This window comes from Diadema setosum, chromosome 13, assembly GCF_964275005.1.
Source record: "Diadema setosum chromosome 13, eeDiaSeto1, whole genome shotgun sequence".
NCBI classification, from domain to species: Eukaryota; Metazoa; Echinodermata; class Echinoidea; order Diadematoida; family Diadematidae; genus Diadema; species Diadema setosum.
Genome location: NC_092697.1, coordinates 8,465,481 through 8,486,944, shown reverse-complemented (window position 1 = coordinate 8,486,944; position 21,464 = coordinate 8,465,481). Strand labels below are relative to the sequence as shown.

Here is a 21,464-nt window from a genome sequence, read left to right as displayed (position 1 = left end):
GGTCAGTTGTATCACAAATCATTCTATCATATAAAAATTTCACAACAAAGCCTTAAATATCAGGAGATATCACTATTCTTCTTAATAAACCATAACTGTAGATGGTTTAGTCTAGAAACAATTTTATTGTAACCATTGTTCACATTTTGTATATTTAGCAATACTAACATTGATTATTATGACTACAATCTTTACATTGGTTGTTTCTAGCCCTATCTCACATTTTAGAACTATTTTGAAGCACTAACGCTGGGTTTTTGTTTCATCTTCACATGGTAAATAATGCCTTTAATATCATGTGCCCATCTTTGTCTATTTTCAGGACAGTGTAATGCCTGCATTAGAGCCCACATCATCCCTGCTATGCCTATCTCTTGCAAAGTTGTCATAAGATATACACCATAAGGTGGCGAGCAGTCCCTTCACAAACTGTCTCCATTTCAACAGAAATCCATATAGATGTGATGTTGGAATGTCACACACCACACTGGCAAACTTGTTACGGTACTCGGCATTGACACTCTTGAGCGTTTCCGTCATACACTTTTAATGATTATCTCGGGGCTAACAATATAAAAAAAAAAAATGCTTTGCCACATAGTGAATATTAATTGCTATCATGTCAAAATATGCTTACACGAGTCTCAATATTTATCATGTTATAAAGACTTTCTTCATTTAGCTGCCCCCCCCCCCACACACACACACAGACACACACACAAAAGAAAAAAGTTTCAATTGATCTTATGAGTATTAGTTGTAACTGTATGGCTATTAGGGTAGAAAACAAACTTGAGATCACTAAAAACTCTCTCTGATTTTCATTCATATTACCCTGCATAACTAAGCACCATTGAATGCTGCTTCCCAGAGCCTATAGTGGATACTCACAGGAGATTGCCATCATACACAATGCCAAACTTTTGAACTTGTGATAATTGTAGTAACTAATGGCAACAGCCAGATGACACCCTATCAGCTGCAAGCATTTTTTGTTGACCGCAATATTTGAAACTTTAACCCATTGAGGACAAGTCCCGAGTAGCCTATACTCGGGCAAGTGTCTATGGGAAAATGCATGTTGTAGCAAAATCAGTCCGTCCTCAACGGGTTAAATGACAGTCAACGGTATCAAGACAAAAACCTTATAACTGGAAGGTACACAGAACACCAGGGGAAAGTAGCCAGCACAACACACGGTTTCACTGGACTGTAAGATTGACTTTGAATCTGATGCCTGTTTGACAGGTCTTCAAAAATCAACCCTTTGTGCTAGATTGCAGGGGGATACTAAATTTGCATAGGAATTAAAAAAAAGAAAGGATGCCATTCAAAAGAGGAATATCTTATGTAATGAAGAATAAACTTTCATGGAATATGACCAACTGGAAGTAATCTTTCATTGCAGAATATTAAGTACAGTCAGAGACATTCCGTGTTGCTGGATGGAGGCCTATACCAATGAATCGGCCATGTGCTGACAGACTAAATCATTGCATCGTTTCTATTCACACCATCTCCATGATTGTCTCCTCTAACAGGGAAATGGGTTTGCGCTGCTCTTTGCTCCAGCATTAGTCATCTCCATGGCGACGGGAGTCAATATTCGGCGTACTCGGTGCCGTGGAGTCCCCGACAGATGAGACTGAATTCCTTCACCAGGGTCCTAACTTGTCTCTTGTTGGAGCGATGCCTGCATTGGGAAGAAAATGAATGGGAGTGCAGACAATATAAAGCAATGGCAGTTTTTTTCCTTTTTTGAATTACAGTGCCCTCCAATTTTAACAAGTAGGGTTATAACGAAATCGTTGTTACACAGAATCAAAAATTCAGGTCACAAAACTATCATCTATATGTCTTTATATACTTTACTGTTCAGCAATAATGAAAGTTTGATATGGCAAAAGAAAACTGCCAGTCTCACAGACTTTGCTATACCGGTAGTTGCCCATACTGTAAAACAGAAATTTTCAATGTGACCAGAAACGAGTGCTAGAGAATAAAAGGTCACAAATACTTTTGCTTGTTATATAAAACACTTTTTGATATTTTGATTGCATGGAATTTAAAACCTGTGAAATTAATTTTACCTGGTGGAGCATGAAATATTACTCACGCCCAAATTTTCACTTTTACAGCAATTACGGCGTATGCTGTAAAACTCTCATACATTCAAATGTAATAATTGTGGCTAGTACTCAAACACTGAAATATCAGTATGTTTACGCAAATAACGGGCAATTTGTCAATCAGTTGCAATTATAAAAAGATCAGGTGGAACACTGAAGTTCAGTAGGCTAAAACTAAACTTGGGAGTTCTTCATAGCTGACAAGTGCCACGTTACGGAAAAGATCCCATGCCTTGAAGGTTATTTTGTGTTGGTGTGTTTTGAGATTCAGCATAAGCAAAAATCACGGACTTGCTGATGGGAATGAAGTTAGTTGAACTACAATTATTCATAATGACTGATTGATATCAACTAAACTGGCTGCATTTGTGGAATTAACATGCCATAATACATATGAAAGACAATACAACCACTCACATGTACACAAAAGTACATAAATATTATCACAACTTTGCGAAAGCGATGACGCCCAAACTAAAACACCAGGAACAGGTTAGAAATCACTGGTTTGACCCTTTGGCAAAAGTACAATGACCCTGAGCTGCTTAGCGTCATTTGAACAATGTCAGTGCTCTACTTAGAGCACAAATCCTTGCTGTTGCTGTATCCGTGAAAACTAACATGGGGATACAGGAAGCACATTTCAAGTCTGTTGTTTTTTAGAACTGAAGTTAGGTATTAAATACAAACTTAACTGATGTACCATCTGCAAAAAAGTACAATGAACCATGCACAATGTAGTTCAGGTACGTATAGTTGTATATATCCATACATCATAGGCCAAACTACCTATAACAACAAAAAAGACAAAAGATTTCTATCCTTTTTGTGAAGCTGAATGCAGTGTTGCTTAGTCTGCAAATATTTTTAATGTAATTTTTGGTGGAATACATGTTTACTACATCTTATACATTTGTAGCATTATTATCATCATTGTAATAGCATTGCAGAGACTCCGGCCCTTCTGTGTTGAGGCCACTTCTGCTAAATCTGTGCAATCTTTGGCTTTAACTGTGTGTATGTTTCTCTTTAATAAGCTGTATCTTGTAATGCTTGAAGGCATGATATAGTTTGGTTGAGATGGGGCTGCAGGTTTCCAACTTTTTTTCTGAGAGATATGATGAGAAACCTCTTATGAAATCTGAAAGAGCATACAATTCTTATGGGAATTCAAAGTTTATTTGATGAAAATTGGTTTTAAAGCCTTACAATTGTGGCGAGTGGTTTGTGCGGCACGGAGACGAATGCAACACACTGCCTCCCCCATTCTGTATCAAATGTCGTGACACCGAATGAGAATAGCGCTGGCTCAATGGGTCAGCGAACACACACTGGGCTCAAAATCACCCTGACCCAAAATGGCTGTCCGAGCCACACAAGCTTCCGAATGGACGCACACTCACAGTGCGCATGCGCACGAAGAGAGGCCAAATGAGCCCACGTCTTCTGGCCTCTCTAGCCTCCAATCACCGCAGCTCGCGGTCACAATGTTTGTGTATGATGCGCACACACACACACACACACACACACGTGTCTCAGTGGCAGCATTGTCCCACACGTTTGTGGATAGCACTAGAGTCTGGCATTGCGCAATTGCTGCACAAATTTCGTTCGTTCGGAGGAGTTACATAATAACGTACCATTAGGGGTTAGGATCGTCCGACTTGAAAATGGCTGAGATATACGGAAACAGAGATGTCCTAATAAAAAGTGGGAACTACCTGTACTTACGACCACTTTCTTGTACTTTGGTCTGTCTGTTTGTTTGTTTGTTTGTTTGTTTTCTTGATATCCCAACCATTTCAAAACTGATTTTCATCAACAACAACAACAACAACAACAACAACAACAACAACAACAACAAAAGACCTTTGAATTCCTCTTAGAATTGTGTGCTCTTTAATATTCCAGTAGTGGTTTCTCACTGTCTCAAAAAAAAAGTTGGAGCTCCATCTCAACTGAAACTATACCATCCCTTTAAAGTTAAGCTTTCATCCGCCCAACTTCAGTTAGGTCATATATTAAAAAAATAAGGCTAAGAACAGGGGCAGATCCAGGAATTCCGTAAAGGGGAGGCGTCTTTACAAAATTAGAGGGGGGCGCTTGGCCCCCCTTTTTCTTTTTATTTCTTTTGTTTTTATAACAAAAAATAAGGAGGGCGGCACACCCGGTGCGCCCCCTCTGGATCTGCAACTGAAAAAAGTACCAGAGAGCATCTATATAATCCTAGCGTTTCAAGGGCTCTTTGGCGGGCCAAGAACCCCAGTTGCAAGGGATGTTGTGTTTTGCAAACATGATGTGCGCTATGTAAACATAGTGCACATGTTCGCATAGTCATAGTCTCTGGTTTGCTAGGGAGTCTAGGCGGGAGAATCTCCACTTTAAGAGGTGCTTAGGGCTGGAATCTCTTGATTTGAATTTGGTTGTATACAGTATTTGATATGATTATTCCTCCACAGGCAGGAAACATGTCCACATCAGTTGAAGACAACAGATGGGTACCTAACTCATGATCTCGCAGTAGGTCAATCACTGACTGATTCATCAAAGTATATGGAATGACAGACACACATATGGCTGATAATTTCACAACACATGACCTGCTGGTCAATTGTAGACCCAACCTAACACAGCTGATTTATATAACACACTGAATTGTAAAAGTTATTGCCCCTTGCACCTGCCCCCCCCCCCCTTCCCCTGAAAGGGAAGACGAATGCTTCGGCCAACTGCCAAAGTCATCGAAAAACAAACAAACAAAACAAGCAAGAAAACACAAGCCCGATGTGATATACTTTAATCGGAAGTCAGGGAAATCCTGTACATACCTGCTTGTTCTATTAAAGTGTCAACTATCACACATGTTTACATCCCATGACAATAATTTTCTGCTTCATCCATGAGCTAGATACTGAATCTGAAGGACTATGCACTGTTCACTGCTTCTGCCATTTCCTCCGTCATGAGGCTAAATTGCTGGCTAATGTACTCACAGGCGCCACTGGAGATGTCATTATGTCGGATTTTCACAACCTTAAAACAATAGTCAAATGTCATTACTACTGGCAAATTTAAATCTGTGCACATTTCCTGGGGCTCTTAACGAACAAAGAAAATATTCAGTTTACCACAAGGCACAACAGAACAATGCTAAAGTAACACGTAGTCTGAGTTCCAGACACTTTTTTCTCTATCAGAAGGCAAGAATGTTTATCTTGCAGAGGCAGCTGCATGACATAATGTAGTCTGCAATATTTTCTAAAGATAGTTCATTTTTCTGACCAATTCTTTGATATGTATGGACAAACCAATATCCCTTGTGCATAAACATGATCATGCGGCTAGAATACTACCCAATGGCCCAGGTCCCCAATGTACGCATACAAACAGTACATAGACTCTGATGCACTAACATATCAATTATTCAACTGCTATCCAAACTTCTTTGACATGTTTTGCTTTCATATTCCTCTTTTTGTTTCAGTTTCTATGGCTTTAATCGATCTTGTATGTCTTCAAAGGTGTTTGGCCATACAACTCAGTGGTTGTCATGAGCAATACAGGTATTACAGAGTAACTGTACCTAGAATTTGACTACCGGTACACTGGCAAATCAGTCAATAGAAACTGTTCAAACCAATTCTTTTAAAAACTTTATAAATGATTTTGCAGCAGCAAGGCAAGGAGACTTGTTGCCATGGTGATGCCTACATTCACAATACAAAACAAGGGCATATGCACTTGGTTTTTATCTCTCTCTCTCTCCCTCTCCAATATAATATGGATACATATATGTATATCATCTATCTATCTATGTACTGTCATGCCTGTCTGCAGTGGCCCTGTAAGAGAGGCAGAAAAAGTGACTGTTGTGGGCAGGTGGCCTCTATAGACAAGGTCTTTAACACAACTTTTCTTGGGAGGGGGGAGGAATTAGTGGCTGTACATGGCAGGTTGCTTCTAAGGCAAGTTTGACTGTATATACATATACACATATATACATATACATATACATATACATACGCATTTATATATATATATATATATATATATACACACGTATATACATACATATAAAATATATATATACATCTGTTACCGCTACTTAAAGAGTGTATTTGCTGACAATAATGTGCACTTCCAATACTTCTGGATTCCTTGACGATTTGGTGACAATCTGCTTTTAAAGTTTTCACACTACAATGCACTCCCATTTTATCTAAGTCAAAATTTAGGTCCCAGAATTATGAACTTATCTTTATTTATTCTACTTGTTCTGCTAGAACAAACTTTCCAAGTAACAAAAGAAAACTGCCAGTCCCAAAGACTTTGTGTTTAAGGGGAGTTGCCAGTAAATTTGTGCTGGTGGAACTGGTGATTCAAATGTGTTTTAAAACAACTTTTATCAAGATTCAGGAACTTGTCTTTGATAAATATTACAAACATTTATTGTCACTATGCTTCCATTCAGCTGTTTGAAGTCTAATCTCTCAGACTCATGATTTAATACTTGTATTAAATCCAACAAACATTTTGTGAAAACAATAATTGGGAAAGAAAGAGAGAGAGAGAGAAAAACAAAAGAACTTGTGGAGAAAATGCTGTGTGTAAGTTCTCGTAACCTCTCAATCAGCAGGGTTTTATCAGTACTATCTTTAGTGACAGATAGTATATCTTTCAATTCTTGGAATGGGTATCATACCGCACTCATGTCCATGGTGTTCTATCAGCCACAAAACATCCTGAATGTTCTCAGTATGTGATACCGGTAGGTGTTGACACACCCACTGATAGATTCAGTTTAACACTTTGCGTGCCAAGGCACCAAGCATTTATTTCTTGCTAAGCTTCTTTTCCTCAGTGCTCAGTATTAAAGTGATGGAGATTCAGATTTTAACTTCTTGCCAGATAATTTGAAACCTCCTATGACATGTGAAAGAGCTTATTGAAACCCATTGAAGACGAGTCCCGAATATACTTGGGCAGGTGTCTATGGGGAATACCTGTTGTAGCAAAATCAGTCTGTCTTCAACGGGTTGAGTGAAGCAATGCCGTTCAGTTTAACTGGAAGGTCATGCAGACACGATTGGGATTAGAAGAATAAAGTAATCTCTATTCTTGGCCAATCAATTTCTATACATGTGTAAAGAGATGGCAAAGAAACACGCTTGTTAAAGGAAACCAAAGTCCAAACATAGATAAAATTTGTGGAATTCTTGTTATATTTTCTTTATATTGTTGTCCATGATGACATCATGAACTGTAGCCATCTTCTTATCCAGCCATGACAGCACCAAAACTTTAAGAATCATAACTTTTGAATCGATTTGTCCGATTCTCTTCAAACTTTCACTGATGTATTCCATAAATTATATACCACTGCTTCCGCTCAATCCACATTAATATTTGGGCTTTGGTTTCCTTTAAGGGTTAAAGGGAACTGACTTTTACTCTGGCTTCGACGGGAGTCACTGGGAACGGTTGGCTCGCACTTTCGGGGCGGCCTGACCGCTATCGTGTCCACACAATCTAAAAGTCCCTATTGTAGGGAGAAGAAAAAGCTGGCCTTGAATAAGCTCATTTCATCTTGCATAAGTTGATGATGCATTAAAAAAATTGTATCTAGGGGTGCATTTATCAACTCACTTCTGGTGCACAATTAAGGTTTCCAAACAACTTTTATGGAGTTTTGAACAGTTGATCAATGAAAAGCTGTTTTGATTATGGTGCTAGAAATGCATTTCTGAGACACCAAAAAAAGCGTGATTGCAACACATTTTCGTCAGAAACGCATTTATGTAGAGTTGATAAATGCAAAGTTGTTTTCAAATGCGTTTAGAGCTTGGACCTGCCCACGCCAACCACTGAAAACTGCACATCTCCTCTCCTTGGGTCAAACTGCGCATTGGAGGTGTGCAGTGACAAGGCCTCCCAATCGACTCATGACAGAGTTGATAAACGCAACAACTCAAGAAACACGATCCGAAAGGCATTTGCAAGTTTTAATAGTGGGTATTGAAACACATTCAAGCATGGGAAAGTTGATTAACATAGCCCACTAGTCAGCAGCAATCTACTGATATAAGTTTCAAGTATATTTTCTTTGTGGAAATGCTGACTACTGAAGTTGTTACTGCAAGACAGAGAGTAACAAGAAAGAAAAAAAAATGGAGGAAACAGATTTGACTCCACTAGGTGATTAGTCAACTGTTATTTTAAGCTTCTATTGATTGCTGCTTTGTAAACTCCCATAACAGCATCCTAACTAGAGCTTTATTGAGCTCATCATGAAATTTGATCACTTCTGTTGTATAGTAGGTGGTCAAAATGTCATAAACAGTGGTTCTTGTTAAATGCACGCAGAGGTTAAACTGTATGATGGTAATGACTTTATTATCTTGCTTTCTTTTCAGTGCATCTAACTGCACATGGTTTCATTTACCTTGTGTACCTTAAATTATGCAGGTATATCATATAATGTACAAAACAAAACAAACAAAAACACCTATCCACAACAGTTAAAAGCAAATAACACAAGAAACTCTTGTGGCACAAGCTGGTCTTGTGAGCTATTGTGAGAGGTTTGACCCAAACCCAGAGGTTTGACCCCAACCCAGGGGCTGAACACCACTGATTGGGTCATACATAGCTTGGTAAACATCGGCCATCAGTGGACATACAGTGCTCCCAACATATCTGCGGAACAATCATGGCACCTTGCCAAATTCTCCCCGTCATCTCTGTAAACCGGCACTTATTGTTGTATGGGTGGATGATTCCCTTTTATACCGAGTCCAGCAAAATAACAATCTTTGCATTCAATCAATGAGAGTAACAGTGTAAAATGGTGTTGGAGACATTGCTTTTGTCAGTTATTTTGTTGTATCTGACAGAAATTAATCCATGCTCTGTGTGCCAAACATAACTATCCTCAAGTAATACGTATGGCAATTCAGTGTTTCACAAAAACGAAAAGGATCATATGGTCCTCAAGAAAAAAAAAATGGAATTAGCGATACCATATGCCCCTCCCCCCCCCCAAAAAAAAAAAAAAAAAAAAGAAGAAAAATTACAACGGGACCCTTCACAATGGTAACTTCAAAAATAGTGAATCAATCGAAATACAATTTCAGGGTATGAAACTATAACTCATTGCCCACATCTTGCAGAAAACTGCATTCAATTTGGTTCAGTGGTCAAAGAGGAATGAGGATCTTTGTAGAGCATGTCAAGAATCCCTTCCGTCCATGTTCTGTCCATTGTGTTCACACATTAATGTGCAGTTCCAAGAGCATCAAAGTGCTAAACTTGGGAGAAACTGACCCATAACATGTTTTAGAAAGATCCACATTTCTCTGTGACCACTTACCTAAATTGAATGGGGTTTTTTTCAAAATATAGGTAAGATGTTATATCTTTAGACCCTCAATAGTATTCATCAAGTTTAATCACTTTAAAAGTTATCAATGCGGAAATCCATTGTATTTTTTTTTTCTTTTGGGGGGGGGGGGGGGCGTACTGTATTCACAATCAGGGGAAACCAAAAGTGTGTGACCATGTACTAACTATTGAATTTCACCATGGAAGAGCATTTGAACTCACACTCGATGAAATGGTAAGTGCAGGAACTCCAATGTTTCCTCTGACGAGGTCACTCATATGAGATTCATATTCATCTCTCATTACAGGAAATATCCAAGATTAGTCAAAGTCATTCCACATGTGTATGAATGGAAGCTGAATTTTAGTGTGGATGTATGTCTTTACACATCACATGTGGAAGTGATGCAAATGACTTATAATGGATATAACACACCAAGAGTACATTATACCATTTATGCAAGTGCAAAGGTCAACCTGATATGCACACAGGCACATCAATTTGATGCGATTTTTTTTTTAATACTTCGAAGCTCTTTCAGATTTTGGGAAATGAGCAGAGTTCACAGTTCACAAACCAATTTCTCAAAAACTGCTGCGTAATCCTCCCGCCCGTAACTATGTATACTGAAATGAGCCATTTTATCAAATTCACCGAAGATTTCCTTTGCTACCTGGAAAATTGAATGACTGGATTTTCATGCATTTGTGATGACATACCCTGTATGTTTTAGTATACAAACCCTCTTGCCAATTCTTGCAGGAGGTTGGGCAGTTATCATAATGGCCAAAGAAACTTGGGATAAACTAAGGTTGATATCAAACCAATCCATTACTACACAGTAATGAGACACTCAAAACATTCAACTCAGATAAAGGTTATTTTGTAAGGATACAGTTTTAAGACATATATATATATATATATATATATATATATATATATATGCACATCTTTCCAACCTTTGGAGTAAAACAGAGTAAAAGAATAATAACCTTGCCACTACCTAACTTTATTACCAGCTCATGTGTGAACTTGGCACATATATTAGTCACTCCTCAATGTCAATTTCAAATGATATTTTGATGGAGGTTGGGGAAAGTTTGCAAAAGGTCACACAAGTGTTGGTGAACTGTTTTTCTCCTTGTGTAGCATCCTAAATTGCTTTTGTTAAGGTTACAGATAGAGAAACCAGTCCATACAGGTTACCAAGCAGGCATTGTTTTGCAGTTGGACCAGAAAAACAACAACAAAACAAAACAAAACAAAACATTTTCCTATATGGTGTAGCAGTTAGAGGTGGATCTGTAATGAGGTTTGTGCAATGTGTCCTCTAGAATTCTACATCTTGAATGACAGTCATCTCATCACCACTACAGTGGAACTTCATAATAATGAGTTCTGATATAGTGAGATACCTGATATGACAAGGTAATTTTACAGGTCCCATTCCTTTATGATATTCTTTTGTTTTTATCCATGATATAAAGAAAAAAAAATCAGTGGTCTCCAGTGGCTTGTTATAGTGGGATTCCCATGTACTAGAAATTTGCTAGATGTCGTTTGTTCTAAAGACTGAAAGAAATGTCACAGGTACACTTATTTGGAATAGCCATAAAATGTTGGATCCGACAGTGTAGTGTTATGGTGCATACATGAATTACAAGCATAAACGTGAATGTCAATAGACGTGAGAAAAAAAAATACAAGTGAAACGAAAATGTAGACCAAAAAAAAAAAATTATCTAATCTCATGGTGATTTCAGTAAATGTAATTTCAGATTTTGATTTGACTGTTTCAAAACATGTACTTAATCTTATGCTTGCAGGAAAGCCACTTCAAAGATCAGATTCACCATTTGCAAAAGCTTGATCCCAAAACCAGTTTGTACTTTGGAACAATTAGCTGACCAGAGTTTGAAGAACAAAGGTTTATGGGAGGACCATGACTGTGTAGTCATTATGAGTGATGTTGTACCAGTAATCACAAGGGCAGAACCATGGACACAATAGAAGGTTAATAACAAACTGGAATGTTGATAAGTATCAAGATTAATAACATATTTCCCAGAAATATAATCATGGAAACCCAAACATTTGTATATCAACAAGATTACATATTTACCTAGATGGCCATGCTATACTTACACATTGATTAGTCAACACTTTGATTAGTCAACAACCATCAAAAAGAAAGAAATTGATGAATGTCCTCTCTGTGTGTATGTCTGTGTGTGTATGTGTGTCTGCATCTGTATCTCTGTAGCAGTGAATTGAACAAACACTGGCTACTTCTATACCTTGAAGGCGGAGGGAACACACTGAGCCAAACCATACAGGCGGTATTCTCCGTTCACCCTACCAATTTTCTTCAAATACCAAAACTTCAACAGTTCTCTCAGTGCTGGAGTGTAGAGTTTGTTGACCCCAGAGGGCTTTCCCTATTGTGTATCTTGGTCACACAATTCCAGCGTGGAATAGCCATGTGGAGCAGTCGGAAACACGAGGTGTAATGAGCCAGTTTCCTGCCATCTCGTCAATGCTTTCCTCAGGAACCATCCTAAAATCTCTCCTCAAATCGAATCGATATTGACCACACTGGTGGGTTGGAGTGGTTTTGACCAGTTTTTGTCACAAAGGACAACTCTAGGAAGTCACCCACACACACACACTGTAGTCGGGAAATTAAATGAAAACATCTCTGCTATCACGCAATAGAGATGCACCCTTTTCCATAGAATAAGACAATTAACGGTTGTAGCTCCATGGTTGAATTTATATCTCTTTGTGATCAGGGAGGTAGGACGTCTCACCTCCCTGTTACGATCAGCTCTACCTGTTAGTCGCCTAGGTGCAGCTCCAGAGATCTAGTGTGGAGAATTCAGCCTAGCTGCCAGCCTCAAATCTTTCCAAAATGCCACTCAGACCATATAGCAGCTCCATACTCAAACAACAAAAATGTAATGAAACACAAATGACACTGATGAACACAAAACTGTGCTCATCTATCATATAGGCCTATCAGTCAGTTGAGTATGAGATCCATTGTGTGTCATCTCAGGGTGATATTACACAACTCCTTGGTCATCTCAACAACTAACCAGAGCAAGTAAAAGCACAGTGCCCCTGCGAATCCGTAACGTTCAAGAATTCATCGCCACACCGTGAAAAATGGGGCATTTCGAATGACAATGTTTATCACTCTACATGATTCTTGTATAGAGCAAATACTTTTAACACCTCTAATACAGGATGATGAGAAGAAATTAAAGTAAAGCTACAGGTGTACAGACATGATGTAATCAGTGGAATACAGTGGGCATATTGTTCAGGTCACATACATGGACTTGACTTCTCAAGACTGTGGACAGTTTTAGAAGTCAAACACTGTCTTAATAGAAAAGGGGAATGCTTCACCTCTCCTACTGATTCTGGAGGTGGTTATTGTGTAACAGCAAGTCATGATGTATATGTACACCAGGGAAACTAAATAAAAACAATACTGCAAAAGTGGATATTTTTGTGTGAATAATTTTTCGTGCCTGGGTGGGTGAGATGAATTTTTCGTGTTTTTAATTCTGAAGAACTGGGACATTAATCACTGGAATACATATAGCATGCAAAATTATTTGCATGCTCGTATTTTCGCGCTAGCTTCTGGTTGTGTGAAATGTGTGAAATTTTCAACGTGGCAAAAAAATTTCCACTTTTGCAGTACATTTTTTTCCTCCAGAATTAGCACGCATGGACAAAAAAAAAAGAAAAAGAAAAAAGAAGAAAAAAAAAGTATGTGGGAGTTGGGGCTTCACATGGCTCATTGTGGTATAAGGTCCACAGGATCCAAAAACAGGTGCAGAAGCTTACCATGAACATAATCCTAACGGTGGTGCAAGCCCAAACTGATGTAGTCATGTGACCAAGCACCAGAATTTTCATGTCTTGAATGGGAGCAAGCATTACACTTTAGAAAGGGTCTGAGGAGGGATGGGTAGAACTTTGACAAACTAGACTTCTGATGTGGGTTTTTTTCTTCGGGCTTTTTGCTGAGTTTGCACGAAGTTGCATATCGACTTCCAAAAACTATACCAATAATGTCAAAATAACTTGTGTTGCCACTTTTTTTGTCTCTCAATATGATTTTTTTTTTTCATTGAAAGTATTCAGTACTTTTAAGCTTGATCCAAGAGGGCATTTCACAATGGTAAGTGATAACTTACTTGAAACTAACACACACACACACACACACACACACACACATACACACATGAAAACAACAACAACAACAACAACAACAACAACAACAACAACAACAAAGCCAAACAATGCAGGGGGAAATCCTTATTTTATGAAACAGTACAGCAAACCCCACTTGCCCAATACATCAGCATAGGTCAGGTGACTTCCACCGACAACCTCAGTAGTTCTGGGTTGGGTTTTTATTTTTTTTATTTCTGGAGCACGCTTCCTGGTAACATACTGTCATACTTGGTAATACCACATCTGAATTCTTTCATTTTGTAGCTAGTACATGTATGTGCTGACAGTCGCAAAGGCAAGACTGAAATGTATGCTGGTCTGTATAAAAAAAGACAAAATAAAAAGCCCCAGTAGGAAATGGATGTGAAACTAATGGTGTACCTGTCAAAGCTCTGGTGGATTTGTTGAAATCTACTGCCTAAGACCAGAATTTTTGGTGCGCATGAAACTTTTGTGAAGCACCACTGGCATTGTAAAATTCACAAAAGTTTCATGCTGCGAAAAAGGCTGTAGGCTCTGATTTGCTTTTAAAAGTTAAATGCCACTAATGGTTTCTGGCTTAAACTGCAAGTCAGGAAAGAACATCTTTCAAAATGAATAGACCTACTTCCTTACACAGCACCATGACTGCATGTATGAATTCTTGTATTTGCTGCAAGACTGAAATCCTGGAAATCTCTTCGTTATGCAGATTACTCTCTATTTAGGAGCATTTACATTGGCATAAAAAATAATAACAATAATAATGCCACCCGCAAGTTTACCGGCCTTTCGCAAATCCTTTCTTGTTACAGCACCATCCACAAGTTCCCAGGAGATCTTGGGTAAAATTTCCTATTCATAATGCATGAAAGGGGTATTACAGATAGTTGATAAAGCAGATCATGGATAAACCCTGTGAGGTGAACAAGCCTCAAGATGTTTGGTAAACTACGACAGAGTTATAAAACTTCACCCAGATGAACAACTTGAATGTGTGATCTTAGAGGATGAGGACAAATATGGTGCTTGTGCAAACATTTTTAGATCATCTACAAAAACATGTGTGCCTGCAGGTGCTCAAAATATCTGTATCAATTTCAGATCAAACAATGTGTAACTTGAGTAACCTGTATAACATGACACAGGGCAAACCTGGTGCCTTGAGAAATGTGTTCAGCAAATATGGCCATTTTCTATGACAATGACTCAGATCATTTTACAGCTGTATTGTTACCATCTGGTAAATACAGCAATATTTACCTTCCTTGTTGAGTCAATATTTTCTTTCCCTTTTTTTTTTTATAGGTTTCTCAGAGATTTTCTTGAATATGTTGGTACCTTCGAGGGGGCATAATGAATCTATGACTTGTTCAACATGCCACGTTTATGTTTACATGCTACATCAACTATGTAGAGTTAAAACTTAATAGGTACATGACGGCATTAAAGAATCGATAACAATTACCTTACACTGTATTCTAGGAACTGTTCCACTTAACCTGTCTTTCATCCTGAATATTTTGATCAAAATTAGTGGAAGGGTTAAACACACACACAGAGACACACATACAAATAAACAAAAATCAAAACAAAACAAAACAAAACAAAGCAAAACAAAAAACAAAACATGGCTTCCAGGCAAACCTGTTCTGGCAAATGTTGACACCAGCCTTATCTCAACTAATGGCAAGTTTGTGTATATACAATTATGAAAGTAATGTTTTAAATCTGAAAGCATTAGAACAAAAGACATGGTTGATCTCTCCCTTTAAATTGGCAAGGCAGGGTTAATAACTTACCAACTGTGGGTAATGAGCACCCAGGAGAACAATTCACTTAAAGTGAAGCACCACTCCACGTCCTTATACTGACTTTATTCAAAAGAGTAAAATTCACACAAATAGAACAAGCAGAGATTGAGGAAAATTGGACAAGTTTTTGTTGTTTTTGTTTTCATGTTATATCATCTTTGAAGTTTGACAGGTTTCAAAAACCCAGGGAATTACGTCACAATCATATAATGTGAATTCAACAGAGGGATGATGTCCTAACTTCACTACTTTTCCATCAGTTTGAATGTAAACACATCCGATATCCCTTAAAACAATACTATTCAGACACTGAACGCCATTCCTGTCACAAGTTGTTCTTGCTCAATAGATGGTTTGGACTGTAAAGTGTATAAAAATGAGGAAGTATAAGTTAAATAACTCTGATGTAATTTCCACTGTACTGTTTATCAGAATGTTATTCTGATTTATTAGTCAACTTTAACATGAAATACAGTATAGGCCTATACTGTATTACATGTTTGCTTCTTTTCTTTTCTTTTCTTTTTGTAACTTCAAGCCGATTTCTACTTTAAGGCCATTCCAGGTTTTTTAGCATGCCAGGCGGTGTCATTTTATTGTTACTGGCAAAACAGAAACTGCCTGGTAATGATACTAATTCACCCCATGATAATGCAAGTATGAACTGCCTACTGAATGACATATAGAAAAAAAAATCCTCTTTATATAGCTTCATATAGATATACACACACAACTTAACATATATAATAGACATGCACACTGTGGCAATAGAAACCATGTTCCTGGGGGTGCAGTCATAACTCCACTGTACACAAACCAATTCATGATGTGCAGAACTGACTAGTCTCACCAGGGAGGTGGAAAGAGCCCACCTCCCTGGTCTTACAGAGTGTACATACATTATAATAAATGATCACATGCACTGGCACGGAACTCGTTCAGTACGTGAGGTCAATAACACAACAATCTTTGGGTTAGACCCCTCAACAGCTTGGCCTTCTCCTATATGTGTGACTATCACGGGGACATGTCTTTGCTCTCACTCTCACGAACCCTCACGGACCAAAGGCATTACTCATTTTCTGCAACCTCAACCAAAATTATTACCAAAGTGTTCGAATAACTTTTTTTTTTCTTGTTAGGATACCATCTTTGCCTGATTTTTCAGTTCATACAATCAAACACAAAGCCAGCAGTTGGTACCCCTGAATTTTTGTTTTAAAATTCTATTTCTTCCTTTCCTTTTTGTATTGTAATGTTCATGGACAACTTTTTATTACCTGTAGAACCCACCCCCCCCCCCCCATATTTCATCTGGTCAGCATCATGGAGGCATTTGAACCCGAGATATTGACTGCAGTAAATGACTGCCATTTTGACTTTATAAAACAACAACAACAACCCCAAAACAAAAAAACAAAACAAAACAAAACAAAACAAAACAAAACAACAAGTTTAGAGATGTGCAAATTTTAAAAGGTTTCCCAGTATTCATTTCTCATGACATTATGGAAATAAGTAGAAGTGTTGTATCTTATTACTTTCAGTTTCAATTTAAAGCTTACAAATGGAACTAACAAAACACAACAACTGAGAGAAATGCCAAAGAAACAATTAATTCACTGAACTCAACTTAGGAAGAAAACACAGAGACATGTAAGATGCCAAACTTTCATTGAATACTTTGCTTTTGTCACTTCAACAAGCAGCTTCTTTGCTTTAATCTCACTCAGTTCCAAAGAAAATTCAGGAAAAATACTTCCAAGAAATGCAGCAACCAATGGAGCAAGACACTTTTGACGAGGAGTCATGTTCCGGGTAATCCAGGCCCCGGACTTCAAACAGCACCTTTAAGGTCCACTCCATTCAGTTTAATCATCAACATGTCAATATGTGCATTGCCAGCTTGGTGACAAGCCCTTCTGTCATCTCTATTTGCAACGGCCAATAACAGGAGGGAGAGAGATACAGAAAGAGAGGGAGAGAGAAATATATAGAAAGAGTGAGAGAAATATATACACTGTAGAAAGAGGGAGAGAAATATATAGGCCTACACGGCAGAAAGAGAGAGAGAAATATATACACTGTAGAAAGAGAGAGAGAGAAATATATACACTGTAGAAAGAGAGAGAGAGAAATATAAACACTGTAGAAAGAGAGAGAGAAATATATAGGGCCTACACTGTAGAAAGAGAGAGAGAAATATATACACTGTAGAAAGAGAGAGAGAAATATTCAGAAAGAAGGGAAGAGATATGAAGGAAAAAAAAGAGTGGAATAGAAGAAGAGAAAATGAGAGGGAGATAAAGCAAGAGAGAATTTAAAGGGAAGATATGAAATCTAACAAGAAGGAAAGATACGGGAAAAGATGGGGGAGTGTTGAGAGAAGGGATACATAAAGAAAGATATAGAAAAATAGAGGAAGAAGAAGAAGAAGGAGAGAGAGAGAGAGAGAGAGAGAGAAATATACAGAGAAGAGAGGGGGCAACGGGGAGAAGAATGGGAGTATTGAAATTACACATACTGTATAAGAATGGAAGAGGACAAAGTCCAGGGGAAACCACAAGTCAAGACTACAGCTGGTGACCTGGGAGAATGAAACACAGCAAGCTCACTGAGAAAGGCCAAGTATATTTTTAGCCCATCCTGTGTTGTCAACAAGCACTTTCAGAAGTTCCTCATACATACATACATACACGTACATGTACACACATACACTCCCAGCCTGTGTACATGTATGTTGTAACTCCGATCCATAGCAAAGACTTCTTCTATTCGGATGAAGAAATTGGCCAAACTATGAAATCAGAGTATTGTGGGATATTACATTGTACATCCAGCTCCATCTTCCCTCTGCAAAACTCATGGGCCCGAATTCACGAAGGTGGTACAATTGAAACCATGGTTTAAACCATGGACAAAAACCATGGAGTGCCAAGTGTCGCATGGAATATTTCGTTACGAAATTAGTCATTTCGTTGATGAAATGATTAGTTTGTAACAAAATGACAACATTTTGTAACTACTGAACATATCGTCCATGATATGTTAATTTCATAAATGAAACGGTCATTTTGTCGATGACATGACCGATTTCATAACGAAATATTCCTTGCGACACTTGACGCTCCATGGTTTTTGTCCATGGTTTAAACCATGGCTTCATTTGTACCACCTTCGTGAATTCGGGCCATAAGGTGTGAGAGATGATTCTTGGTTATTAATTTGAATTTCTAGTCAAATATCAATGCAGATGGTATTAAAATAAACACAGCTCTGCCTTTGACAAGTGGTAACCATGACAATGGAACATTCCATAAGCATACCTAATACCCCCCCCCCCATGCACATCTTCAATTAAAGCCAGAAAGAAAATGTTTGCCTCCAGGGAGAATGACTACAAAGGGACAAGTTTGGACCACAAAAGCCGAAACACCTGTCCTGTGCATGCAACATGAGCACACACATACCAGGGAGGTGGGATGCCAACTCCCTGCACATACACAAACACACACACTTGTACACACTGTACACACTGTACACTTGTACACACTGACATGGACCCCACACACATGGAGGAAGAACAAAATAAAGGGGAGGGGGTTAGCTCGTTTTGCAAGGCCAAGGGTTTAATTGTCAATCAAATAGCTTTCAACAGCAATGCACATACACCTTGAAATGTGTGCATGACGACTGTAAATGCTCTTCTCCTGATATAAATTAAAGGCTAATGTAAAAGGCAACCAAAGAATCTCAGAAGGTCAATCACCTATTGACTAACCCATCTCCACCCCCATCTCCTACCCATCTCCACCCCAACCCCCCCCCCTTTCACAAACACACACTCACATTACTGTACATGCATGTGCAATGGATGGAAATCAAGGAGGTATGTACCTCCTTGGTGCAAATCAAGTGTGTTAGCATGGCCTCCATCTCTTATCGGAGAACATGTCTGCATACAACATGCATTCATGCCTCTTTCATCCCAGAAAAGCACGCTCCACGCTCAAAGGCACTTTTATGCGAAGGGCTTCTATTGGGAGACATTCACATGTTTTTCAGCCCCCCTAATTCACTCTCTATTCTCATCACACTGGCTATTTGATCCAGAGGCAAGGTTAATGTTGCCCTGGGAATTATTTTCGTAAGAAAAAAATCACCTCCAGTGGCAAGATGAATGCTGCCCTGGGAATTATTTTCGTAAGAAAAAAATCACCTCCCATAAGACACCACAGCAGACTGAAGGGAGGGAAAGGTTTGAGGCAGCTTGGGATGAAACCAAGGAGTTACTACCAACTCCTTGATGAAACCAATAAAACTGGAGAATATGGGAGGGTACGGACAAAACCCAAAAAGCTTCATGGCCAAGTTTGAAACACCTGTGGACTGTGATTTTGTGATGACATTGAGGTTTAGATTCTGCAGGAAATGTTGACTTGTGATTTATGACCATAGCTACATGAAATTCTTTCTCATGTATACATGAATGTGTATAAACAAAAAATCCATCACGGGGCTAGGCTGTCGGGGTAGACCATGTCATGCATTGTCCCGCAAAGGAAACAAAAATGGTAATCATGAACCTGAGAAGCTACTGTTGAACAAGTCCCTCATGCGTAAAGGAGACTCCAATCCACTCCATGACTCCAATTGAAAACAACAACAACAACAACAGCGCAAGTCTGCTAGAATAGAATTGCCAATCAACACTCCCTATTGGCTCATACACAAAATCATTATGAAACTCATATTTTTTTTTTGGTCTATAGTTCAGCAACTATAACCCTTGCCCCTAAAGGTCCTTAAAAATTATCAAGATTTAGTACAGCGCAGCAATAATTTGATGCAAAGGATATAACTAAGTTGTTGCGTTTTTCATTTCACATCTCAAAAATGGGAATTTTTTGGAAATCTGTGTGCGGGACAGTGAGAGATGTGCCAGGTGATGACAATACCAACTCCTTAACTTGGCATTTGTGGTTGCAATTGGCATTGGCTGCACTGTGTAGAAATGCAAAACTCTGAAATTCCTCAACCTTTCCTATCATACCAGTAAATGTAATACAACTTAAAGAGATTATATAGTTTTGGTTGAGGTGAGGATTCAGATTGTAACTTTTTGCAAGATAATCATAAACCACTTATGAAATATAAAAGAGCATACAAATCTAAGAGGAATTTAAAGTTGATTTGATGAAAATTGGTTTTGAAACGGCGGAGATATCCAAAAACAAAGTAAAACAAAGTGGTCCTAACAAAAGATGGGTCCCACCTTTTATTACAACCTCTTTGTTTTTGGATACAGGGCTGTACCTCAGCCATTACAAAACTAGTTTTCATCAAATAAACTTTAAATTCCTCTTAGAATTGTATTGCTCTTTCATATTTTGTTAGAAGTCTCTCATTATCTAACAAAAATGTTAGAAACCTGAAGCCCCACCTCTACCGAAACTATACCATCTCTTTAATTGTTGTATGCTTAATTTATTCTAAATTCAGATTGACTTCAGTGTGGAGTAGCTCGTCACCATACCCCAAGTGCATAGCTCATTTCTCGATAACTGACAATTTCATTTTAGATATAATGAGATCGTGAAGACACAAATGGTTTCACACCATCTTCAGCTGAGAACCCAGTCTAGGCAAGTATCGGGAGCTTCCGAGAAAGGAAAGAGCATTGGAATGTGGAACTGGAACTGAATCATTCCAAGCGCAAAGTTGAGCAAAGGGTTTCACAAATTACACTTGGCAACCGAACCAGAACGTGCGAAGCTCTAGACACTGGCCGTGATGACTATTACCAGGGTTATTTTCATCAGCTGTAAAAATCTAAAATGACTGCAGCTCATCCAACCAGCCCAGTTGGAAAGGAGAGCTGGAACCCTGGGGTTATGTAATCCTGTA

At 38.4% G+C, this 21,464-nt stretch overlaps 1 protein-coding gene across 1 annotated transcript in view; it reads right to left on the bottom strand.

Annotated features, from left to right (window-relative positions):
• Positions 1-835: 835 nt before the first annotated feature.
• The window catches only part of LOC140236908 (importin-13-like), a 101,841-nt gene continuing 81,212 nt past the window's right edge, over positions 836-21,464 (bottom strand). The window contains exon 26 of the mRNA XM_072316844.1: positions 836-1,693. Coding sequence (XP_072172945.1) covers positions 1,600-1,693 — 94 coding nt within the window. The 3' untranslated portion in view covers positions 836-1,599. The remainder of the gene's footprint in view (positions 1,694-21,464) is intronic.